This window comes from Pezoporus wallicus, unplaced genomic scaffold (genome assembly GCF_028554395.1).
Source record: "Pezoporus wallicus isolate ANWC-B61680 ecotype Strahan unplaced genomic scaffold, APGP_CSIRO_Pwel_v1 contig_2384, whole genome shotgun sequence".
Taxonomy (NCBI): domain Eukaryota; kingdom Metazoa; phylum Chordata; class Aves; order Psittaciformes; family Psittacidae; genus Pezoporus; species Pezoporus wallicus.
In genome coordinates, this window is record NW_026640488.1 from 5,714,279 (window position 1) to 5,741,685 (window position 27,407).

Below are 27,407 nucleotides of genomic sequence, written 5' to 3' on the forward strand. Positions count from 1 at the left end.
CTTCTCTTAAGGCTGAACAAACTTGGCTGTCTTGGCCTCTCCTCATACTACAGGCTTCCCAGTCCTTTTATCATTTTTATGGCTCCCTCTGCACCCTTTCCAGCCTGTCCACATCTTTTTTGAATAGTGGGGACCAAAACTGAACACAGTGTTTCAAGTATGGCCTGACAAGCACAGAGCAGCACTCTGCGGGTGATGCCCTTGTTCATGTTGATGCTAACAGCATCCTGTTGGCTTTCTTTGCCACAGCTGCACACTATTCACTCACATGGAGCTGCTTGTCCACCAGAATCCCCAGGCCACTTTCCATAGAACTGTTCCCTAGACAAGTAGATCCCAGTCTGTGCTGCACTCTTGGACTATGTTTACCCAGGTGCAAGACATTAGTCCTTGTTGAACTTCATCAGGTTCTTGTTATCCCAGTTATCTTCCTCCAGAGTCTCTCCCTTCCAAAGTGTCCACTTTTCCATTCAGTTTGCATCATCAGGAACTTTATCAGGATACGCTTGATCCCATCATCTAGATTAATTACAAAGACACTAAACAGTGTTAGGCCCAATATTGATCCCTGAGGAACCCCAGTAGTGATGAATCACTAGTTTGAAAAGGAGCTATTTACCATCACCCTCAGGGTGCACCCTGTCAGCCAGTTCCCCACCCACCACACAAACCACCTGTCTAAACTGTAATGCATCGTATTCTCTAGGAGGAGGCTGTGGGAAACCATACCAAAAGCCTAAAGAAATCCAGGTAGATAGTGTCCACCACTCACCTCGCATCAACTGAGCAGGTTACTTTATTGTAGAAGGTTTTATTAGCATGCACAAGGCACTTTGTAAGTTGTCAAAGATATTTCTGGTCCATTCTAGTTATATATTTTGTGAAGAAACACATTTTCTTTAAAACCTGCCTACTGCTAATTTCATTTTATAATCCCTTGTTCTCACACTGAGAGAGACTATGGCCGCTCATGGATGTCTGCCTTATTACTCCTTGACAACCTTTTGTAAGCTGAGTACTACTTAGTTATTCTTTGGTAAAGTTTTTTAGATTCTCTGATCTTTTTCAGCTATATCCTTTCTGAAACTGTAAGGATCATGACATAGTGTTCAAGCGTGTGCATAATATTAGTTTATAAGGGAGCATATTTATTACCTGTTATGCTCTGTTCATCTGCTTAATGTTTCTCAACCTTCTGTTTGTTCTACTTGACCATCCCTGAGCCTTGACCAGATGTTAGTGAGGACACTGAAGAGGACCAAAGCTGGGCTTGAAAGACAGCAAGACTGTATCATCTCCAGATTGAAATTATTCTTCATGTACTATTTAAGAGTAGCCAGGACTGTCATCCTGAACAGCTGGTATAGCTCTGCCTCTTTGAAAGAGTGCAGAAGTGGCAAGGGGTGAAAGCTGAGGTCTGGCCTTCTTCAGCCTGTCCAAGTTTTTCACGTGTTTCTGTGACTTCTCTTGGTTATCTTTTTGTAGAAAAACACACAACTGAAACCTTCCACCCAGAGCATTTACATTCATCACTTCTGTTCATTTGTTCTAGTTTTACATAGATACAAACATTCAACAGACTGGGTGACTACCTTAAATGAAAAACAAGCCTTGAATTTATTGGCTTCAGTAAGATTAAATCCACCTCCTGTGGCAAGAGCCTGCTCAGTTCCAGTTTCTCAGCCCAAATGTTCTTTTTGTTTCTTCCTTATGCTTCCTCTTTTTTCCTTCCTCACAAGAACACAAATCCTACTAATTGGCAGCCAGAGCGCACAGGTTTTCTGTGACAGTGAAGTGAGGCCACAGTACTCTGGTTGCCGTTCAGATTATTGGTATTACTTTTGTAAGGTGCTCTGGCTTGCCAGGTAGTTAGCTTGGCAGGGGTGCTCTACATTTACACAGATCTAATAACCATCACGGGTAAGGGAAGTTCAATAGATCCGTCTGAAACTTGATCATGCAATTTTCATGAGGATGCTGTGTGACTGCCAGAACTTCTCATTTCTTTGTACAATAACAAAATCTACCTGTGTAGTGCCTTTGTCCAACTTTTGCTCAGCTTGAAAAGCATGAAGCCTTTACCTTTTGTTTGTTTTGCAAGGAGCAACAATGTCTGTGTTCTGATAAACACATCTGTTCTGGAATAACCAGAAATGCTACTGTGCAGTGCATTGTACCTGGTCCCACAGCCAAGAAGCTAATAGCAGTGCCAGTTAATGACAATGACTAGAATATATTTTTACTATAAATACACTTATATTGATTAAAAATACTTTATAGTTGTTTATTTCTAAAAAGAATTAAAATAAAACTAAACTTTTTTAAGAAAAAAAAAAAACAACACCCCAAAACCAATTAAAAAGTCTTACAAAAAATAGTTTTTTATCATCCCATGCTCTTGATTTCATTTATGACCAAATAAAATGCCTAACTGCACATTTCTTCGTATTGTTTCTCCTCATTCTGTTTGCTTGCTTACCTTCAGTCTCAGGAATGTACACATGTTTTTGGCCTTTAATCTGGAAGGTTTGGATTCTGAATTTGGCCGGGATAGTATCTGACAGGAAACAGTAGGGAGGAAAGAGAGATAATTTAAAAAAAAAAAAAAAAAAAAGGAAGTAGTTATTTAGAACAGTTGGTCAAAGACTTAGGAACCAAGAAGCCTAACATCAAGATTTGATTCATTACTCGGGTGCACAAGCTCAAGTAACTACCCCTTTTTATTAGCATAATTTCAGTTGCGAAAGTGCTTCTCCTCCTGTTGCCAGTCTCCGCCAAACAGGCTAACTATAATCTTGGTGTTAGCTTGTTTCTTCAGATGTTCAATACAGACAGGTCAACATTGTATCAGCAGCATACTATTTAAAAAGTGAACACAATCGCTACTAAGTAGTTGCCATTTCTCCGTTCAGAGATTTAGAAATTTGGTCCATTACTGCAGGTTGCTGTATACTTAGAAGCCACCTCTCTCCAATGGCTTGCATAGATATATGCAGTGTGAATAATACATGCTATTAGACAAGTATTTGAGATAAAATCACATAAATAAATTCTTGTATGCATAATTTTTGAATCTTAAGGTCCCAGGAAGTTTACATTTATTAGCATTCTTTTGAATATGTATAATTTTATATAAATGCACACATATATATAAAATTGTAAGTATTGTTTCTACTGAATGGTAAATGAAGTATTCTCAACAGGTATACTGAAAAGCACACTTGGAGAAAATCACAAGTTTAAATATTTGAAGTGCATAAATATTTACTGTACTATTTAGAAATACATGACTGTGAATTTCTACTAGTCTACTTAAAATATGTATATAATCTTTATAGCAGTAGTCTACTTTTGTTCTCCTAGATTACACAATCTTTGGTTTGGTTTTTGATGTATTGTTCTAATTACTAGATTTACAGGTAATTTTTATAGTGAGAGGTTTTAATGATATAAGGAATGTTTTAATGAAGTAAGATTCTCTTCTGTTCCATCTCTGGAAGTTTTTCAGACATTGCCATTTTAGTGCTTGTGACTTGAATCTGCTTCTGAGGGCTGATCCAGTGCTGAGGAGTCTAAACCAGATTAAGATATGGCCTGTTCTTAGATTACTTCCTCTGCAACTCCATCAGTAATGGTAAAGGTATTAAATGAGGGTAAGGTAAACAGATGTGGTATGGCCCAATAATGTCATGCTATACTACCTTATTTGCCAGCTGCCCTTAAGCAAAGCTAACGTGGATTAGATACCCAAGATTAAAATCCTATACTTAAAGGCATAACCTTTTCTGTGTCAGTAGGCCTAATACCTACTTTTCTTCCTCTCAGATTTATTTAAAATTTGGCATGAAGGGAAACAGGATTGGGCTCACAACCGTTTTCACATTCAACCACAAGGTGTAATTATTATTACTGTTTCTTATTCATATTGCAGGTACAATTAGTACTTAAACTATATTCATCTCTATGTAAAGAACACGCTCTCTGATCTGAGAATATGGGGTTGTGACAGATTCCCACATGACTAAAAATACATCTGGGAAGTGAAAAGGTAGAAATAACAGTAAAGAGAGTTTGATTTGCATTAATTGGTTGTAAGAGTTCTGACAGTCATACTGCATAAAAGCAGTCTGTATTCTAGCCTCAAATAACAGACACTTCACATGTACTTACTTGATTTCAAGCTTCTGTAAGTTTTTAAAATCCTATGGAGATTAAAAACCAGTTCACTGCTGAATACATTTAAAATAAAGGAACCTTAATCTTTCTCTCCACATATGGTTTCAGATTTTCACATTATGCAAGTGTAAGCTTTTTGTGGTGAGCAGCATGGGGCTGTTTGTACATGGTAATCATGTAATCAAAACCTGCCACTTGCTATGAACTTCGGCTTTCTAAGTAAAATTTCCATGAAAAATTCTGTGGCCTTTAAGTGCAAGCTATTGAAGAGAGAAGAGCATTACACTGGGATAAAATCCTCTCTAGGTCTTTCACCAATTAATGTACAAATTTGAATGCTGGAGACAGTGTGGCCATTGGTTAATTCAGCTAATCTATTAGTACAAATCATTTGGCAAAATCATAGAATCATAGAATAGTTAGGGTTGGAAAGAACCTTAAGATTATCTAGTTCCAACCCCCCTGCCATGGGCAGGGACACCTCACACTAAACCATCTTACCCAAGGCTTCATCCAACCTGGCCTGGAACACTGCCAGGGATGGAGCATTCACAGCCTCCCTGGGCAACCCATTCCAGTGCTTCACAACCCTAACAGGAAAGAATTTCCTCCTTATATCCAATCTAAACTTCCCCTGTTTAAGATTTAACCCGCTACCCCTTGTCCTGTCACTACAGTCCCTAATGAAGAGTCCTTCCCCAGCATCCCTATAGGCCCCCTTCAGATACTGGAAGGCTCCTATGAGGTCTCCACGCAGCCTTCTCTTCTCCAGCCTGAACAGCCCCAACTTTCTCAGCCTGTCTTCATACAGAAGGTGCTCCAGTCCCCTGATCATCCTCGTGGCCCTTCTCTGGACTTGTTCCAACAGTTCCATGTCCTTTATATGTCGAGGACACCAGAACTGCACACAATACTCCAAGTGAGGTCTCACGAGAGCAGAGTAGAGGGGCAGGATCACCTCCTTCAACCTGCTGGTCACGCTCCTTTTGATGAAGACCAGGATACGGTTGGCTTTTTGGGCTGCAAGTGCACACTGGCGGCTCATGTTCATTTTCTTATCGACCAGCACCCCCAAGTCCTTCTACACAGAACTGCTCTGAATCTCTTCTTTGCCCAACCTGTAGCTGTGCCTGGGATGGCTCCGACCCAGGTGTAGGACCTTGGACTTGTCAAGGTTAAACTTCATGAGGTTGGCATCAGCCCACCTCACAAGCATGTCAAGATCCCTCTGGATGGCATTCCTTCCCTCCAGCGTACCAAGTGAACCACAGAGCTTGGTGTCATCGGCAAACTTGCTGAGTGCGAACTCAATCCCGCTGTCCGTGTCTAATGTGTCCATAACAAAGTCCAGAGATAGGACTGATGAAAACAGATAGATAAAAGTTAGTACAGCTGTGTGTTAGTACAGATGAATTTTGGCTGCTTAATGCAGATGAGACAAAGGATGTAATGTAACACTGAATGGAAGAATTGTGAACAACCCAACGGGCACTCTTATATTCAAAACCAAATAAAATTACATTAAAGAAGGGATAAAATTCATCAATTTCATTTTTATTTTTATAAATATACATTAAAAGGATAAATCAACCACTGGAACTAAGCATCATGATATATCTTATTCACTTTGTGCTAAAGAAGAGTTTTAGAGTTTTAAATGGTTTAGGGCTTAAGCAAATACCTAATTTGCAGGGTGAAAAGTATTTCTTCTGAAGAATAATTTTAACTATGGATTTTTTTAACTTTCTTCTGATTTTTCAAATTTACATTTCTGTTTAGATTGTATTATAAAGTCATCACACTGTGACAAGCATTTACTTATATAAAGGGAAATGCAGAGATGTTTCAGAAAATGTTTGGGTTTAGGTTATATACTATCTAGGATAATTTTCATTAAAAAGGAGGAATGTTTGATAATTTAGCTCAAGAAAACTACTGATAAAATAAAGACAGAGAATGAAATTTGAAGGAAAAAATAGTTTTTTCCCTCTATCATTTTTTTTTCTCCATTTTTTCATTTACTATTTTGTCTGAAAAATCATATAATGGACTTGATGAGAACTAGCTGGAATAAGTTAACTTTTTAGCCTGTATGGTTAAATATTAGCACTCTGACAAGGTAGTCTTTTCAATATTTTAGATTCTGATGGTACCTACTTTTTTTCTCCCAGTATATTAGACTGGATCACAGTATTCTTCTTTCACATATTAAAACTGGCTTTTCCTGATACCAATGAAAATTGTTTTCCGGGAACACCGTAACAAACTACTCATTTTATGAGCATCTACTTGTAGCAGAATTATTGGACTAAACCTTTTCATGCTTTTGTCTTTGCAAATTTCCTCTTCATTTTTTTTTTTTAATTTAAATAAGTCCAATTTTAATCGACATTCTGAAGAGCTGTGTAGTGATCCTGAGCTCTTTCCTTAATCTTTACAATGAGTTCACAATACATTCTAGTCTTCCTTACACACAAGCCCCCCCCAAAACACGCAACGAAACACCACTATTCCAAAAGAGGATTTATTCTATTTCTTGAACAGCAGCTTGTTATGCTTTTCACTTTTGATGAACAACCTGTCTGTGCAAAATTATATGCAGTAACTACGCCTCTGTGATTGTTATTGCTGTGACTCCCTGAATATAATCTTTAAATATTTTAATGTCTTTGATTTCATTGCCTCTTGGTACAGCAAAAGATTTTGTACAATGCATGAACTATACTCCACTTGCTTTTTCCCTGTCTACACCATACTTAATTTTTGCTGAATGCCCCCTCCACTGCTGTAGATTGCAAATACTTTTCCTCCAGTGTGGTTTATATGCATATGAAACAATACATATTCAGATTGATTCTTTCAGCATCATTTTCAGAGTGTAAATTGCCCCCAGTTATTGTTCTTAGGTAAGATCACTACATGCATGACTACATGCAAATTGGTGAGTTTAACTGTTGGTTTGCTGTAGGCCAATCATAGACCCCAAGAACTACTGCAGTCAGTAAACTGCTCAGTATGATTGTGCATTCAGTAAGCACTAGATGGCAGCATATCAATTGTTTAGTTTTAATGAATGAGCTGTATCTCTTTTACTGTCAAAAGGCTGTGTATTAGTTGATTGACTTAGTTAGGACTACTTTACAGAATTGCTGTTTGAGTGGAGAATGTGATGAAGAAGTGATGGAGGATGCTCCATCCCTGGCAGTGTTCAAGGCTAGACTGGATGGGTCTTTTGAGCAATCTGGTCTACTGGAAGGTGTCCCTGCCCACGACAGGGGGCTGGAACTAGGTGAGCTTCAAGGTCCCTTCCAACCCAAACTATTCTATGACTCTACATGGACTTTGATGGCATTGTATTTGATATAGAATCATAGAATAATATAATAGTTAAGGTTGGAAAGGACCTTAAGATTATCTAGTTCCAACCCCCCTGCCATGGGCAGGGACACCTCACCCTAGACCATGTTGGCCAAGGCTCTGTCCAACTCAGCCTTGAACACTGCTAGGGATGGAGCATTCACCACTTCTTTGGGCAACCTGTTCCAGTGCCTCACCACCCTCACAATAAATAATTTCTTCCTTGTATCTAACCTGAACTTCCCCTGTTTAAGTTTAAACCCATTACCCCTTGTCCTATCTCTAGAGTCCCTAATGAACAGTCCCTCTCTGATATCCTGGTAGGCCCCCTTCAGATACTGGAAGGCTGCTATGAGGTCTCCACACAGACTTCTCTTCCCCAGGCTGAACAGCCCCAACTTTCTCAGCCTGTCCATACAGAAGGTACTAAGCCCTCTTACCATCCTCGTTGGCCATCTTCTGGACTTGCTCCATGTTGTTCATATGTTGAGGACACCAGAACTGCACACAATACTCCAAGTGAGGTCTCACGAGAGCAGAGTAGAGGGGCAGGATCCCCTCCTTCGACCTGCTGGTCACACTTCTTTTGATGCAGACCAGGATACGGTTGGCTTTCTGGGCTGTGCGATATAGTAGCTTCCAGTTCATACCTATGATGAAAACTACTTTTGCTTCCTTTTTTCAAGAAAATAATGTTTTAACAAGTGAAGTATGAATGAACAAAATAATAATTTACACTCTTTAAAATTAAAATGATCAAGAAAAGAGAAAAAAAGCCAAACAAAAACCAGTGACTGAGATGACCTCTGTGAAAAAGGAGCCTACTGCAATGGTCCTGCTTATCTGCATGGTATGTTCTGTTAAAGACGGAATGTTGCAAATATTTTTTTTTTTTTTTGTGTGTGTGTTGTGTAGGCTGTACCCAAAGACTGTGCAGAATGTATTTATTAAGGTATCTGTGTTGAAGGGTGGAGCTCCACCATGAGCTTTGCCTGCTGTTGATTGGGATGGTGCAGCTTTCCCCAAGAAATCCCTGCTGCAAGTTTCTGCCGCTACGTTTGCATCATGATCACATGGCTACAAGGTGAAATCTATTTTTGATGGGTCTTCTGCTTCTTTCTGCTGGTTCAGTGAATGGAACCCACTCAGTATAGAGACATGATTGCCTTATCCAGTGCACAGGAAGCAACGCAAGTCTACAGGTTTTAGAGTAGGAGTTGGTCCACTTCTTTCATAGTCATCTCAGAGACACACCGCATGTGAAATCCAGACCTTCACATCACTGGGCCTTGGATCTGCTCATCAAGATCTCTGCTTTGCATCTCTGTAGTTTGAAGTACTAATATGAATCAAGGCCATGACCAACACTTGTTTCCATTCATAATGCTTACTCGAGCTAGAACTTCCTTTTTCTCTGGCACTAAAATGAACTTGTCATCTACCAGGAGCTCTGCACTGTTCAGAACTGACAAGAAGCACCTGACTTCTCCACTAAGTGGGACTCAGAAGTGTCACACCATTTGGTCCTTCTTTTCCAAAACTGTTTAAAGCCTGTTTACTAGACTGTGTGACACATCAAGTCTTTCTGGAAATTACACCATGTCTGGTTTTGAACACTGAAAAAACAGTTCTAAGTTACTAATTTCCATCATCATCATTATAAGGTCCGTGAATTTCACAGAGTATTCTGTGAAATTCACCTATTGTCATTAAGTGTGTATCATTCTTAGTGCTGCAGCAATTTCTTACACAGAAGAATAATGATAGAAAAGGATAAATATTTTTATCCATGCTTAATTGTATTTAAATGGTTTTGATCACTGTACAATTTATTTTTGATAGCAGCTGCTTTGCTATTCCTTATTTCACATTCCCAATTTACACGTCTTATTTTTTCTCTCACTGCCTACTCTCCAGTACATATTCCTCTGCAATCTGGTCCCTATCTCAATCTGCTGCATACATTTTCTTGCTTTTCCTTTTCACATTACTTTTCAGTGTAGTTCTTCTCAACTGCATTCATGTCCTTAGCTCAGTGGTCCTCTGAAATTTTAAAACAATCCACTCTTTTGGGGAAGCAGAAGTCTTTTCCACTAGAGTGAGGTCTTTCAAGATTAGTTAATGCTGGGTTAATGCTGATATTCTTATAGGTGTCTTAGACAAAAAATGCAGTAATACCTAATGTCTGTGTTGACCTCAAGTCCTGTCATGAATTCCACAAGGTCCTTGTGGATGAATTTAGATTCAGGGGCCTTAGCTATTTGCAAGTCTGTTGCTGGATGTAATGTTACTGAGGGTGAAACGCACAGGGAAAAATGGATGTGTGCCCTGAAATATTTTGGATAAGTACGTACTTATTTTTTAAGACATTATATAAACAAATTACCCACAACTAAATTCAGTAAGATGCAAATATAATGGATAATCTAAGAGCTAATAAAGTGACAACCTTATTTTTTTGTTTGAAGCAACAGGAGTAGAGTGCAGAGAGGTACTTACACCTTCAGTTCTGGCCCCTTCCTGTCTTCTTCCTCTTGCATGAGAAGAATCGCAGCCTTAGCAGCATCTTCTCATAAGCATTCTGCCCACATCATTAAGAAGGCATGACTTCTTAGTATCTGAAGAAAGAGTAAATGTTCATACAAATGTATTTTTGCCCTTTTTGGAGTGGTCTTTCTAACCTGCAATTGTCAAAAATACTAGTAAGAACTTATTCCAGTGTTCTGTGTGGCTAAATCTAATTCAGATTTCTTTTAACGTGATCACGTCGGCAAGGCACGTGATCCCTTAAAGATGCTTATGAACCACTGTGTATACATGCAATTACATTCGTTTTTACCAGAACTGTTTATTCTTTTTGTAGGACTGTGTAACTTGTGAAACTCTTGCTGAAAAGCAGAACTTTGCTGGCATAGCTTAATTTTCAGTAGATGTACTTCACTGACCTGTAGCATCAGGATTTCAATAGTAAAGTATTTCTAGTGTCAATATATCCAAAGAACCATGCAATCATAAGTAAGTGTTGGCAGCATTCCTTTGGAACTCTCTAAACAAGTGGGAAAGTACCAACAGTTGTTACAGTGGCACTCCTAAACATGACAAGGAATTTCCTCAGTAAATGCAGTGATCTGAATTGCTGCAGCATAAACAAAAATGGCAGGTGTTTCATCATAGTTAAGAAATGTAGCTTATTTCCTTTCAAAACTACATAGATACACACCCACACACATATGTAAATGTGTTTTTTCTTTGAAAGTTCTTTTCTAAGAAAAGGTGTTAGATCAGTCAGAAACCTGTAAAAATCCAAGCATTGTATTTAAAGGATGTGTTTTTTCATGGGTAGGTATAGAAGTTGTTTTGCCATAAATACATAACACAGTTTGGCTTCAGCCTTTTTTTGTTTGAGCTGTTCATGATTCTTTTCAGTGTTATTGAAGTACAAAGACATAATTTTAGAAAAAAAAACAGAACCCTGCCCTATTTTGATGTTCTCCATCACAGAGGTTGCTTCAACTGACATTAAACATTTGGCTCAAAAGTCAAAACAACACTGCAAGAAAATAAAAGAAGTCTCAGGTTGAAAATGCTTAATGTTTATTTAAGAATGAATGTTATTAAACAGTTCTACCATGTTAACAAGGGCTAGAATCTGCAGCTGCCTATGTGCCTGTAGGAGCTATATGCGAGTAGTGAACAAAAAAAACCCTCAATAGGTTCCAGACAAGTTTAAGATGGCCTCATAATCTAATGCAAACCTTTAAACACTGTTAGTAGTAGGATTCACTTGGGTCTTATGGATCAGTAAAAGCTAGGATCTTTGTCTTACAAAGTAACAGGCACTTACTGTAGGGCACAGAAAACTGAAATAGTGATGTGACAGTTGTCAGCAACTCTCTGATCTATCCAGGCTAGACCTGCTTAGGAACTCAGAATTTGCTGACAGGATGCCACACGGAGCCAGCTGAATTTTAAACCTCCATTTTGGAGTGCATTATTGCTAGCTGGCCCCTTTGGAGCAGACTGCCCTGCAAGCAGTTGCATCTTTCAAATCTTTAACAAATACTCTGTCTTCTCCAATACAACCTAGAGATAAATCTAATGGTCTCTTGAGAAGAGACAAATTTAGCAGTTACGAAGCACAGACTTTGTAAAAAGAGGCACTGACAATTAACAGTTATTTAATTTAAAAAAACCTCCAGTGGAAACCCATTGAAATAATGCTGAAGTGTTCCCAGATCAAACATCACAATGTATTGAAAGAAGATTGTTAAACTGAGAAAAATAAAATGACATTTTTCAAGGAAGGGATATTATTACATTGGCAAACATGAAAACGACAAATTAAAATACATTCAGTTTTAATAGCTTGTGACTTTATTAGAAACACTGGGGAAGGGTTTACATATTCGTCTGTAATATTTCTCACCTAGAACACACCCACCATTTTCTGTTTTGCCCTCTACTTAAATTTGTTGTTCTTAAACTCCTCTCACTCTTAGAAAAATAGTGTTGGTCTATTAGTGACAGATTCATTAGTTTCAGAGCTACTTTGTCAACATAAAATCTCTTATTCCAGTGAAGACACATTTTATTTTCACAAGGGCTATCAGATTTAAATGCCTGAATTGCATTCAGCTTGCTAAACACATCTTCCACTACACAACCCTGTAAGATTTAGAAAGTAACTTACAGAGGTTTAAGTACATTAAATTCTTCTTGAATGCCACAAGTCAGAAGTTGCTTAAGTAGTATTTTTTATTACTGCTTGAATTAGTGTTGCTTATAAAGGCACACATTTGAAATCCTGTTGTTTGTTTTTGCCATTCTGCATCACAGAGGATACTGAATTAAACATTAAAACACAACTCAAGTACTTAATGCTCAACGTCAGCAACGTTTGTGATAGTATGAATACAGACAGAAGGGCTGCTGTTCTGAGTGGCACAGGTGCTGTTCTGCTGGACAGGATAGAATAAAAACAGATGAGATCTAACAGGTCATTGCGAAGTCGAGCACCAGAGATGCAGCCTATTCAACTGCAGCATCCTTCCTCACCTCAATGCACGTTCAGGCTTTGCTTTGGCTTTGCCCCCTGCTCAAGCTGCAGCCATCTGCATGATCCGGTGTCAGATCAACTCCACGGCTGGCCTGAGACGAAGCTCAAGACAGTTCCTTCACAGTGTGCACCTGGGGATGGGTCTTGTCACAGAGGCCTGTGTCGTTTATAGAAAAGCACACGCCGCTGTTCCAGGGACTTAAGCATCCCTGCATTCCCACGAGAGTGCCCCGAGTCACCCACCCTGGACCGAGGTCCTTCTGGCCTGGGCACCCGGTGAGCCGTGGCCCCGAGTGAGATAGTGGGGTGCTCCCTGCCCGGCCGGAGCCTCTGCTGTCCCGGGCGGTGGGAGATGGGCCCTCATCTGTCTTAGGGTCGAGAAGGGCATCACTCCCAGGTTCCTGCCACTTGAAAGCCATGCTTCTCCCAACAAAGAGCAGCAGCACCTCATCCTCCTCTTCCTAAAGACCCCGGGACGCACCCGCCCCACAGAGGGGCAGCAAGCCACAGTCCCTAGGACACCCAGCGCAGCCCCCTGGCGGGAAGCTCCGGCGCAAAGCAGCCTGCCCACTCGGGACCAGGGTGACCAACACCACCTGAGCTGCAGCCACCCTCACAGAACCCGCGCACCTCCACTGTCCCCCACCGCCGCGCCTGCGCGCCGCGGCCCGTCCCCGCCGCCGCCCTCCCGCGGGCGGGAACCCGGAAGTGGGCAGCGCTGGCGGCTCCCGGCGGGTAGTGGGGGCTACGCCGGTCGGGCGCAGCCGGCACCCCGCAGCGGGGCAGCGGCAGCTGGCATGGTGCTGGTGGCAGCGCGCCGCGCCCGCGTTGCACGGAAGAAGTCTGAGCGGATCCGCGATGGAGATGTTGCTGCCGCCCGTGTGAGTGCTGCGGCGGGGTTGGGGGGCAGGCTGCGGGGCTCCCGGAGCCCGCCGGGACAGCCGTGTGGAGCACAGCGCTGTGCAGTGCCGTTGGGTTAGCGGGCGGGGCCGGGCCGGGCCCAGCCGCCTAACAGCGAGCACCGTGGCGTGGCCGGGCCGCCCGGGTCCCTCGGTACTGGGGGCGGGGGGAGCGATGCCAGCAGGCGGGAGCTGGCGGGAGAGTCGTGTCGTGTTGTATCGTGTCACGGCCCGGTGCCGGAGCCGGTGTGTCGTCCCGGCGGGACAGGGCGCTCCAGGGCTGGCACGGCCGCCGGGTGGTTTGCGATGTCCCGTCGTGCCGCTACGGTGCCCGGGCGGTGGGTGCGGAGCGGGCATCGGGGGACTGGGCCGGGGCCGGGGCCGCAGGCGCTGTGGCCCCCGCGGGCGGGCAGGCAAGGCTGCGGATCCCCCTTCGCCCCGCCGCTTTCCCGGGCGGCTTCCAGCGTGCGGGGACGCGCTGCTTTTTTTCTCTCCTCCCCCTCACTCCTTCTGCTTCCTCCATATGTGGTCCCGAATTACTCCCTGTTTGACTCAGCAGTCATGTTCATCGTGCTCTCGGTTTTCTGGTTATCTAGTTAAGCATCTTTTTTAGTAGCAGTGAGCTATGCAAGCCACGTATTTATAGCTGCATTTCAGTTGGGTCCATCCAGTGTTTTGTATGTTACTGTTCAGCGTAGCTTCATCCTGCGCCTTTGGGAGGCAGTTTTCAGGTATGCTGTGGGTTGAGGTGCTTGAGAACAAACCAGCTGCAGACAGCTTTGACCCAGCTGGTGAAATGGTAAGAGAGATTGCAATAATTTAAGGCAGACTAGCAGTTCTCTAAACAGAAGGCCTATGACTGATGGTCTAGTAGGCTTCATTACCTTAAGACAAAGTCATCCTTTGTGACCGACTAATGAAACTTCATCAAATGAATTTATGCTTCATAGGAGCTTCTCCAGCTATAGGTTGCTTGACAGCTCTTTACAGGGAACTCTGACCACTTTTTTTCCTTGCATATCTGAATGTGTTGTGTATATAGTCTGTATACATATGCAGATAGTATACATTAGTATCTGATGCATTGCTCTGGGATGTAAAAAGGTGCCACAGAAAATGTGAATTGAAAAGTCCATGGTATAAATAAAAGCTGGATCTCTTGCTCACAGTCTTAGTTTTGAATGTTTCCTGAAGTTATTAATTTCAGTATATAATTTATTTGAATGCTAGTTGCTAGATATGTCACATAATTAGAACAGTAATATTCAGTCTAAAGGTGTTTGCTAGATAGGTTGTGGGTTTGGTTTTGTTTTTAACCTCTGTAGTAGCATGTGTATGTGCTCTATAACATGTAACTTAATTTTTTTTTTCCTGATTGATGCAAAAATGCTGTTACTTGCACCCTTTCAGTAATGAGTTGTACAATTTTCAAAATTCAGCATGAAACTTTAATTCATAGCAGTTTCATAGTGCAATATTGTAAGTTGGTGGTACTTTGAGTTCTGTAGTTGGACCTTACTTTGTTAGCTGGTGTTTTACAGAGACTTTTTTCTATTCCTTTGTTGCTTGATGCAGTTTCGTGGTGTTTTGCTCCAGAACTTTGTAGATAGTTTTGGCATCGCAAAAAGTATAACCAACAACTTTGCACGGGGTTCTATGTTAAAATCTTAATGTATTGTTGACTTTTTCTTTTAAGTTTCTTTAAGCATTCCCAAATAAAGCGGTTTAGGTATGGTAGAAGAGAGACTGGAATTATGGGAGCCAATGCATACGTTCAATTTGACTAGTCTTGCCTAAAGCAAGTAAGGTTGAGTTTTCATTTGGATTCAGATCTCTGATGTACTAAGAATCGGTTGCCAAGTCACCAAGTGACTTTAGAGACTTCCAGTTCACAGGTTCAGGAATAGAATTACAATACTGTAAGTGAAAACATCACTGATGTTTCCTTCTAAGTACTACAACAATGCATTTTGCCTTGTTAAGAATAACATTGTGATTGGAAACACGAAACTCACTGGCTTGGCATGAAAAGCCCGCTTGCTGTTTGGACAATCCTAGAGATGGAGGGGTGCACATAATCATTTTTCTATAGGAGTTAGTGTCTGTAGAACTTGGGTATTTCTTACAGAAAGTGGTACCTGTAGATAGAGATCATTATTTTTCACAGTGCTAATTTTTTCTCTTGGTATTTTGAGTGGGTTTTAGAGAGTAAGAAAAATTAAGAGATTGGTCACTTGCCTTTCAAAACATCAAGTGGATCTGCAAAACTACCCGGTTTTTCTTCTACTCGCCTGTCTTATGCTGCTGCTAGGGAAAGCCTGGAGAATTATAGTAGTCATCATGTGGTGTTCCTGTCAGAAATGAGCTAGGAGCTGCGTGAACTGGTAAGGAAGGTCCTGCTGTAAGAGTAGAGAGCAGCTTTTTTCTTGCAGGTAGTGAAGGCTGGGGTGATGGATGCTGTGTTCTGCCATCTATCTGTGTGGGCATCAGGCTAAAACTTCCCAAATCTCTGTTTCTGCTCTCACGTAATGGCTTGTTGGACATATTCTAGGGCATCATCTTCATGTTTTCCTTACTGGAGGTTACTGTTAGCCCTGAGTGCCTCTGTCAACCTCACTTGTGTTTTTTCCAACTTATAATAATAGGGAAACCAAGATTGCTTGGAGTAAAGAATAAGTTGAAGCGTAAATCTTTTCCTCCTCCCCAAGATGAAGCTGGAGAAAATGGGTGACAGAACTGGAGATTAACAGAAGCATTAACTTACTACTTTATTTTTTTTCCCCTCTTTTTTTTTTTTTTTTCTCCAGATGTACCAAACTTTGCCATCAGAAGCCCTTGGATTTGAAAGATGATAACACTGAAATTCACTGTCCTGTTACAGTAAATCCATGGCACATGAAGAAAGCTTTTAAAGTTATGAATGAATTAAGAAGGTATTACTTCACTGCATTCATCTACCTGGAGTCTGTAATACATTTTTACTGTCATTTGCATTTGTTAATAATAATAGTTTGTTTATTAAGAGCATTCAGTTCCAGAAGTGTAGGTGATGAGATGGCTTGCATATACAATGAAGTGATAGCTGAATGATACTCATGTGATGATAGCGTTAATGCATGCAGTATGTTTTTGCCACTCATAAATTAATCAAAACCTCGTTTGTGAGACTTGAAAAATACTTTGAGGTTGTATTCAAGGAGTTACAGTCACTGATCATGCCTTGTAGTTGATCCTGGACAGATGAAAAGTGACTCTGTAGTTGAGCCTAAGGCTCTGTGTGCCTGTTGCTGATTTTTGTGGTAGGCTGCTAACTGGAAAACGTTAAAATTTTGTAGTCTAGAGACATAGGTCAGAGTCTAACAAATGTAAAACAGCCAACAGTACAGTATCATAGAATCATAGAATGGTTTTGGTTGGAAGGGACCTTAAATATCATCTAGTTCCAACCCCCCTGCCATGGACAGGGACACCTTCCACTAGACCAGATTGCTCAAAGCCCCGTCCAACCTGACCTTGAACGCTTCCAGGGATGGGGCAACCTGTTCCAGTGTCTCACCACGCTCATAGTGAAGAATTTTCCCCTAATATCTAACCTAAATCTACCCTCTTTCAGCTTTCTTAGTTATCCTTTGCTTGCCCCCTGACAGAAATTGATGAATTCCCAAGTCAAATATTGGAAACAATTTTTCTCAATAAAGTTTTATAAGACCTTGACTGATACTACCATCGGTTTCAGCAAAACTTGGGAGACTGGTGCTGATGCTGTTCTCCTAGCGCCCATATTGATTTATTTTCTACATATGAGTAGGTGAGATGGTGTTGAAAACTGTGACAGGTGGTAATTAGAGCTCAGTTGTGAGCTCTGGTAATTAGGACTCACAACTATTACTGACAATAATTCAGCTTTATAACTAACAGCAACAATTGAGAAATTAAATAAATAAAACACTTCAGCATGGATAGTACTAGAGGCTGTGAAAATCCCATAGTCCTCTGTTATTTCCCATATAAGATTAAAAATGGGAGAGGCTGAAAAAAAAGACAGTAACTGATACTCTGTTAAAGTATGCCTCTGCCTTTGATCTTCGCTCTTCCATACAGGTAAATCTTTAGATACTGTGATCAGATCAATGTATTTATCTGCCTGACAGTTTTTATTGTACTGGAAGATTGAAGAAAATTATATGCTGAATATAAATGACTGAAATCCAGCTTAAAGACTTCCACAGTGTGAGGCTAATGAGACAAGAGCAGAGTCTATTTGTCTAGTATGTTATCAGCCTAGTTACCTTGTGTTAAAAGGACTGATACTTGTTGCTTAATCTTACTTACTCCCTTGGTTTTTCAAGGGTCCCAGTAACCAGAATCAGGAGTGCAGTAGAGCCTGGCTAAAGCCAATAGCCATGACTTCCAAAGGGTAGGCAAGATTTTAGATGAAGAAACAATTTGCCAGAATGAATCTTGCAAGTTTTGGAAGTCAGAAACCTTAATCCACATTTTGTTGTGTTGTGAGTATAAGAGATTTACGGTCTTCCAAAAGAGTGTATTGTTGAAGGCTGTGGATTATTTTCAGAATATATTTTAGTTTCCATGGTTACTTAAATTTGAATTGCTGTAAAAGCAATTTGAGCAATTTTGTCTTACATGTGTAAGTAGTTAAAGTTGGAACAGGAGCAGTGCCATGCAAACCTTAACTCTAGTTCTTAGCAAGGTAGTTGATGCAGAAGTGTTTACTGTTTAAGCTGAGTACAGCTTTTAAAATAGTAAGTGCTAATTAGATAATATGATAAACATATTAAATACTTGCTTTTATCTTTTGGAAATAAACTGAAATATTTTAGGCTTCATTACTCTAAAAGAAGACCCAAAACTAATAAAGTAAATTATATTTTCAATTATGCTGACTACATTTTTAAAGTGGTTTCTCAGTTCTCTTCATTACTGTAGCACAAGCAGGTATTTGCCAGAGGTATACTCTCCAGAAAGTAGTTAACTAGTGAAGAAATCATCTGCTTAAGCATCTAAAATACATTTGTTTTGGAACGCTTAAGTCTGTGAGTTTATATTACGTTTTTGACAGCTGTCAAGTTGGCTGGTTCTGTGAGGTCATAAGAGGGTTTTTCTGTGCCTTCAAATTTGGACAAATTTGAGTAATTTTGTCCTGGGTAGTTTTTGTCATTTTGTTACTCACCATCACCTCAACACTGAGTCAGAGAGATCGTTAGGATAGCTAATTAATTCTTGACATATGATGAAATTACCCTCTGCCTATCTTTCCTCTTCATTCTAAATTGCTTTTATCACAATGAATTTGAGCCTACCTGTATTTGTTAAAATCCTCACTCTTGCAAACAGCGCTTTAACAAAATCTTCTGAAGATGTAGGTAATGACCTTTCTCTAGATAAACCAATAAAGAATAACCCAAAAGCTGGTAAAGTTTTTCTTAAACCTGTATTTTTTCTATCCTCCTTCCCATTTTCTCATTTCCTTTACCAACATGGTGTACCCCCTGTAGCTCTGTTCATTTAGTTGCTCTAAACAAACAAATTACTACAATATCACTTCAGAACTCAAGGTTTGCTAAAATAAATAGGTATGCCCTCTTGAAATGAAGGTGCTGAGTTGCTGTGGAAGCTACAAGATGCTTGGAGCAGAGCACATGTTTAAGTTTATAAGCTTGTTTCTTTAGTAGTTCATTTAGCTTGCCAGCTTTGTAGTAACAGAGCATATTCATTCGCCTAATACAGTTCCAGACTAGAGATGTATCCGAACTGCATCTAAGTTACTATGTCTGTACCTGCACAGTGTAATTAAATAGCTGGAGTGTTTTGTCGATGTAGTTCTTTTGCTTCTGGCTTCATTGTTATCTTTGGTATTTCTGTGCAGCTAAGTATAGAACCTTTTGTTCCTGCTGTCAGGATAAGTGCAGGTGTCTGAAAAAGCTGGGTATCTGATGACCTCTAATGTGCAGCTTTCTATTTCAATTTCTGTATAATAAATGTAATGGTTGTTTCTAAGCTCCTCTGAATTGTGTGTTTCATTTGGGTATGGTCATTGCCTTTATAATATACATCTTTTTTCATAACCATATTGCAGGCTAAATGTAGATAGTTGCTGTAGGGATTAAGAACTGAAAGGGTGAAAACATTCTAATGCCAGAATTGCAGTACAGTCCCAAAGGTTACTTGTGGCCACCAGAATTGTTGGTGTGTGACCTCTGCAAGGCCAGTTTACTTGGGACTGCAATCAAAGAAACTGGGTGATTGCAGAGGCTGAGAGATCACAGAGTTTTCTTTGGACTGAGGTGAATATCTGAGCAGTTTTATCTAGCTCTGTCAGAGCAAAATGCAGCTGCTCATCCCAGTCTCTGCTGCAACTCTGTGTAGTGTTGCAAACTCTCAGTAGTTGCACTCCAAGGGCAAAAGATATTCAGGAAAGGTAAAAACGTATCTTTTCAGAATTACGAGAATAAAAATTACTGTATTGATGTACAGCTGTGACTCCATCCTTAAGGAGTATGTTCTGTTAAATCATACTTTCCCCTTTTTGCTTTTTGTCCTGGCTGTGAGTTTTGCGATATGTATGCTGCTTCTACAGAGACAGTGCTAGCATGAGAAGGAAATAAAAGACAACTGTGACTATGGCTATTTCGATGCTGGGGAATCGCAGCCTTCTGGTGTTGTGTTGTGGTTTGTCTGTTTCCTGTCCCATGCCCATAAATTGGATCATAGACAGTACATGGTATGGTGGGTTTAAGTGGATGTAAACTGCACTGGAAACACCTGTATTATGAATGATTATAAAGGAGATATTACCTTATTGCAACAGAATAGGCAGGAAAAATGTATTACAGTCACAAAGAACAAGAATGCAAAGGATGCAATGAAGACAAAAAGTCAGGCAAGATATGAAGTTAACCACAATAAATTCTAAACTGGTCAGAGTAGAAAAAATAATTGCTATTGTGTGCATGGCCTGTGTATGAAAAATGCTTGGAAAACAGTAAACACAGAGTTGATCAAGTAATGATTTTGAACACTTAAGTAGGCATGAGCTTGCAGTGTAATGTGATACAGGCACACTTTAAGTTTGGCTTCTTTGTTATCTGTGAAATCTTATTTTTTTATCTCAATTTTTTAATGTTTGCATATATAAAATTCTTTTTTCTATTCTAGTTATTTAAAGAAGCCTAGACTTCCAGTGAGAAAAGCTTATAAATTGCACTGATAACAAATTTTGATTATTCAATGCAGAGAACTTCTGTGCAAGAAATCACAATTCAGTTGTTTGATGTTGAGAAACTTCTGTGTACCCAAGCACCATCTGTAATCTGAATAATAGCCATGTGATTGTGTAACATCATTTAAAAACAATGCTTCATCAACATTGTCTGCCTGCCTCTTTTAGCGCATGGGGAAAGAAATTGTGTGTGATATTATATACTTTTCTGTTGTAGTTCACTTACATGAAATTGCCTTCTCTGATATTTCTAAATAGTCAAAACTTGCTGTGTGATGTGACGATAGTAGCTGAAGACATGGAAATTGCAGCGCATAGAGTTGTGTTAGCCGCCTGCAGCCCCTACTTCCATGCCATGTTTACAGGTACCAAATGTTTCAATGCTTACTATGTTCTAATACAATCCAACTGTATAAAGCACAAAAATCAAATGACTTTTGGTTTTTAGGATTTCATTTAATTTTTTGGTAAGCCAATAGGAATATTTGGGTTTCTTAATTATTTTTTTTATTTCAGTCTAAGGATGTACTGGCAACCTATTCTTTGTTAGCATGATGAATGCTTTAAAAAGTCTCTTTGATTTAAACAAGTTGATCTCTTAAGCCAGGAAAAGTAGGGGGTTTATATCCTTTAGGGCTCTAGTAATCTCATGTGTCCAAATGAAGGTTAAAATAACTTTTGTGCGTTGTATAAATTATGTCCTTTAACAACTACTGCTGCTGTGTTCTTCAGACCCTGAGTACTCTAGGCTGTTAGATAAAAAAGCTTTCTGTGGCTTTGGCAGCCCATAGCTGGAGTGCATGTTTTGGTATTTTTAGGGCAATTCTCCCTGACAGATGTACTCTGCATCATTGCCACAGCTTTTCTGTGCAGGCTTGATTCTGCCTCTGCTTGCTGCATGCTGGCCAAATTACTGCTTTGCTGCTACAACAGGAATGCTGAGGGCTTGCAAGGCTGAGATAAGTTCAGGTTCATAGAAGCCTCCAGCTGAATTCCTGTGCTGTGGGTTTAGTTCCATAACAGTTATAAATCATACTGGAATCATGTGGAATTTGATGTCAAAGTGAGAATGCTACTAAATGCATGTTAAAATTAACTTCTCGAATTTTGTCTGCTCCTTTTCAAATGTTGTGCTGATTTGGAAGTTAATGTTAGCTGTCTGAAATTGAAAGAATTCTCTGCAACATATTTCTTCTGATCATCAGCTCAGGTGGAGGCAGAAATGTGACTCTTAGCCTGCCAGTACACAAACAAATTGGAATTTGAATAACTTCCACTGTATGCAACTGGAAAATTGATGAAATTTGAAATACTGCTGTGTCCTGGGGAAGCAGCTGATTATTCTTCATTTTACATGTAAATATATTGACTCAACCAAAGCTAGAAGTGGAGTCACTACCAGCAGCAGCAATGCTTTTAAAGTTGTATGTGAAATTAAATATCTATTCCTCTAGTACTTCAAGTTTGTTTTTGAGGCAAACATTCCAGGTGACTGATACATTTCCTTAATTTTTACTGCTGTCCTTAAAGTTAGAATGAAAACAGCTGCTTCTACAGTTCCTTTTCATCACCTTAGTAACTGAGACACACAAGTCTCTTTCATTATCTGCGTATTAAAGATTAGCTGTTGTTTACTGTCATATTGAAAATACTCTTTACTCACAGTATATATTGTGCTTTCTGTGGTTAAGACATTTCTGCTTGCCCTGACTGCCCTTTCTGTGGAGAAGTTTGTTACCCCTTAGGAGTGCCAGTGCAGCAGTGTTTGTGGCTACTCTCCAGATGAAATTGCTGAAATCTTGGTTCTTTCCTATCTTCAGTCCCTTTAAATTTTTTTTGCTTGTTTTATGTTTTTAAATGTAGGTCATCTTTGACCCCCAGCGATGTGGGAGGTGGGAAGGTTCAAAGTGTTTAATCCATCCATCTGTGGCGATGTTTGGGTAATTGGTGAACCAAACTGGTGGGAGTTTTAAATAGAAATCAGCTGTGGCTTCAAGATTTATCAACGGATCTTACACTGCTCTCACAGGTTGCTTTCAGCAAGGCCCAACTGTGGTTTTGGTGTATTTCAGCTATTCCTCACAGAAGAAAATCCTGAAGTTCATCATAATTGTTATCTCCGTGAACCTTCAGTTCACACTTCTTAGGTGGATTTGTATTCTCATCCAGTAATCTGCAAGTTCAAATAAGCAAGTTTGATCTCTTTACCATCTACAACCAAATGGAAAAGTATCTTTCTCCATTCAGAATAAAACAGTGACTGAAAAGACAGTAAAAAACACTGCAGTTTTATGCTTCAGGGTTACTTCTTAACTAGAAATTAGAAGCGTAAATTTAGACACGTTTGGAAGTTACTTCCATCTTTCTCTGAGTCATTAGGTACTGACTGCTGTGCAGGCTGGCATACAGCATTAACTGAGATCAAACCGTCTGCCTGGGTTTTTTTTCCCTGCTTGCACTTGTAATGGTAGAAGTGGCCTTATTAAATATCCAGAAAGTTACTGCTTTTAAAGTCACAAAATTTACTAAGTTAGTAAAAATTATCCTGGGAAGATGAAACTTCTGGGACTGTGTTACTAAGAATAATTCTTCCTTCTGTATACAGTAGAATTCTTGAGAAATATGTATTGTGATCTGAATTAAATATCCTTAAATGTTTAGAGGAAAGGATTATAAAACATCACTGAAGGGACACTTCTCTGGCTGTAGGGCCTGGCTTGGGACAAGGGTGACCTTGTTAAATAAATTTCTCCACCCTAGGTATCCTGTAGAAGAGTCTTCGGCTTTAAGCTCAATAAGGTAATTTAAGTGACACAGAGGTAGAAACAGCACCTGAGTTTAATTTTCTCTTATGTGAAGGCATCCATAGGGAATTGCCTGTTTTCCTTGCTTCCATTCTCCATTTGTAAAATTCTGTTTAAAAAAAAAAAAAAGAAGCCTCCTTACATTACTTTGCAATACTTTGTGTGAGGAACCATATAAGCCTTTTAGATAGCCTTCTAGGAACTTCAACTCAACTAGTACTCTGCTGCTCCTGCTTGGGAGGTTGGATCAGCTCAGTGCTTTCCTTTCTGCTCATTATATGCTTTTCATTCTGTTCATTATATGGTTTCCTGTCCCTAACAACTCTGTGGAGATATGGTGGTGCAAATTCCCAGTCAAGAGCTGAGATTTTCAGCAGGTTGTCTCTAGACTGAGACAGTGTTGCAAGTGAATCTGTGGTTTCCTTTCTTTGATCCGTCAAACAAGTTTGGATCACAAGAGGGCTCCTCTAGAATTATAGTAAGATGGCATTTCTGTTTAGCATGGAAGGTAGAAACAAGGGGGGTGTTATTTTTTTTTTCTATTTTTCTATTATTTATTTTACTTTTTAATATAGATTTCGGGTACTGTTGTTAAATGGAGAAGGTGCCTCTCCATGGCTCTAGAAGCCTTGACACAAATCTGGAAACAAACCTAATGTGCTTGCAGAATATCAAACTCTGCTCTCCCCCACACACAATTTTCCCAAAGGACCACCTCCACAGCAGCTTGCATAATAAATAACTTGCAGCATACATACTCTGAAGATCAATAGGTTTAATATGTGTCAAACTAGAAGTAGAAACTTGGAATACAGGGCCCTGCAGAGGACATGCAGCAATCATCCTTCAGAGGTGTGGGGAAATGTTTCAGAACAGCAGGTGAAAAGAGAAAATTCTGCAGGGGCTGGATTTTGCTGTTTTGATGTGGTCGTTCATCAGTGTTTTCTAGAATGCTAGCAGCCTCTGCTGCCGTTAAGTAGTATATGGCTGTAGATGGTCTTCTGCAATTCCTACCACTTAAAATGTTGATTTAAAATGCCATTCCTTACTTTTCAGCTCAAAAAAAGTCATAAATAATGCAACAAATTTCTCAGTGATGATCTCTTTGCCAAAAGTGTTGGGTGAAACGGTAACATTTGGGTAAAATTGGGTAAAATGGTAACGTTTGACACCAATCCTAGAGACCACAAGGTAACAAAAAATGAAAATGCATATGTACTTCATAAAGAAATATCAGCAGCGATCAGCATCTTCTTGCTCACTTTCCCATCCTGCCTGCTTCTGTTGTTGTATACATTAAATTTACTACCTTAGTAATACCTTTATTTCTGGATGCCTAGGGTAAAGAAATAAGAATACATCTGATATAGAAGAATGAGAAATTGATGTATCTAGAGACTGGGATATATTCTTCCAAAATCAAAGTTTATGTATCTAACAACATAACCAGTGTAGTTTGTGTTTCACTTCCCAGTGCAAGTCAGTGCAAAAAGGGTTAAAGGTCTGAGGTGAGCAGATGTGTTGTTGATAGTCATGGAGAAGGTTATAACCATTACTTCAAAATGTATCTTTGTGCAATTATTTCAGATTTAAACAAAATGTTTCAGTTTGAGAAACATCACATTTTAGAAGGCAGAAGCTATTTTGCAGTCCTTTCTGTGAAGATCAGTTGTGGCATATGGCCAATATGTCAGCCTCCACAAAATGAGATCCAACAAGTTTTCCCTTGCTTACCATTTTATCTTAGCTTGAGTTTTAACTGTGAAATCAGATCTGTAACAGAGGTGAAATTGCAAAGGGAATAATAAGTAGGCAGGCAAAGAAATATGTATGTTAATTCTTCTGTGGGAATATATTTTTTTCTTATTTAAATAAAATTACTCCAGACTGCATTTGGTGTGCTCATTCGATTAAGAAGTTAATAGAGTATTTTAGTAGCTCGCTTTTCCAGCAAATGTTTTTGGACACATTTGAAGAGTCTTCTTTATGTCGAATAACAATATTTTCCTAATATTGTACATTGGAGAAAATAGGTTGCCTGCAGTAAAAGTATTAACTCAGGTAGCAATTGCATAATGGAAACAAAGTCTTCCTTTCTCATGGGAGGGAGAAAGGAAAGAAATTGGATTATTATTGAAGTTGTTTTACTATCACAACTGATCATACACAGAGTTTGCTGTTATTAAACTTCTATTTTTTTTATATAATTTACTTGACTAATAAACTGTATTTCTAGGTGAGATGAGTGAAAGCCGAGCTAAGAGAGTTCGCATAAAGGAAGTTGATGGCTGGACTCTAAGGATGCTTATTGATTATATTTACACTGCTGAAATTCAAGTTACAGAAGAAAATGTGCAGGTAAGTGAGAGTATTTTCTGCAGTGAAAGGGATGTAATGTGCAGGGTCATTTATTTTGTCATTGTGGTTCAACTTCAGCATGGCAAATCTCATCTGCAAACTGGAATTTTTTCAGACCTTTTGCTTACAAAGCAAGTAGTCATGCTGTTTAAATTCTGGGTCAAATTCAAAGACTAGTGAAGTAAATGAAGAGTCAGTTGGCTTTTAATGGGCTTTGCTACCAAACCTTATGTAATACAATAAAATAGATTTTCTACTCTGCCTAAAATTAATGCTGTCAGCCACCTCTTTACCACCCCCTCTCTGGTACTTCATTGCAATTTACAAAAACAAGGTAGATTTGCTCCTAAGTGTGAAATCATATTCTCTAATTGAGCTGTTCTGTTTGTTTTAATGTATTTTTTTTCTGCTTGCTTTTAGAATAAAGTACTTTCTTCTGCTCAGCCTCTGTACCTTGCTGGTGGCTAGTTGTGCAGAAGATTTTAGTTACTGCTGTTTTTTCTTAGATCAGCCAGTATCTAATGTGAAGGTTTTGCCCATCCCACGCAGAGCTAATCATTTTTTATAATAGGCTGTATGTTAAGATGAAACTTCAATTAGAATAAACCAAACACAGGCTTAGAAAATGTAGATTCCTGCCCTTAATATTTTCTAACCACAGGTCCTGGAGATGGACACAGTAGAGTCTCCTTTTGCTATCTTTTAAGATTTGGTATAGATATTTGGTAAGTTTAAAGCTAGTTGCATAACGTGATATATTTAATTCTCATGCTTTTCTTCTTGCTTCTTTTCCCCTTGTTTGTGCTCTCTGCCAGTGCCAGATTACTAGCAGTTATTCTGCTACTTTTGCAGGGCATAAAACCATGTTGCATGTTTGGCATTGAAAACATCTGTTTTATTGGGCATTAGGCTTTTTGGGCATTAGGCTTTTTGTTGGCTGTTGAATCCAGTGGGTCGCTGTTAGTTTTAGCTATGCTTGATTGAAGACCTAGAATGAGAAATATTACCAACTTGAAACAAAATATCCTACTACTAAACCTTTCATAGGTTAGATAATAGCATAAGTCTTTTAGTTCTGCAATATTCCCTTTGTAAGGAATTATTTCTCATCTGATGATGAGTGTACATAGTGGGGAAAAAAACTTATGTTGTATCTTGTCAATCTGGTGGTTACACAGATCTGTGTATCCCTGTGAAAGACCTTGGGCAAAATCCCAGAGGTGTCAGAGTTTCCCTGATAGATCTCTTCTTGGTTGATAATGCTATTTTTTTCATCCTTAAAGCAGAATATTCTGTCTGGCTGACATACCCTAATGACCTTAATCTTGTACTTTTGATCCATAATATCAGAGCGGACTCAACAGGCAGCATACTGTGTTTTGGCTGTAGGTGCTGCCTAGGAAGGTGCATTTTAGCCCATTGTTATTAATGATTCTTCTATATTTATGTGGAAGAAAAGTCAGTGTTATGTTTCTTCCTCATACAGGACTCATTAAAGGCCCAAAATATCCAGATTT

At 39.5% G+C, this 27,407-nt stretch overlaps 1 protein-coding gene across 1 annotated transcript in view; it reads left to right on the forward strand.

The window, feature by feature from the left end:
* The first annotated feature begins 13,270 nt into the window (after nt 1–13,270).
* KLHL2 (kelch like family member 2) overlaps nt 13,271–27,407 on the forward strand; it is a 60,405-nt gene continuing 46,268 nt past the window's right edge. The window contains exons 1-4 of the mRNA XM_057419028.1: nt 13,271–13,470; nt 16,296–16,421; nt 20,987–21,093; nt 25,769–25,890. Coding sequence (XP_057275011.1) covers nt 13,448–13,470; nt 16,296–16,421; nt 20,987–21,093; nt 25,769–25,890 — 378 coding nt within the window. The 5' untranslated portion in view covers nt 13,271–13,447. The remainder of the gene's footprint in view (nt 13,471–16,295; nt 16,422–20,986; nt 21,094–25,768; nt 25,891–27,407) is intronic.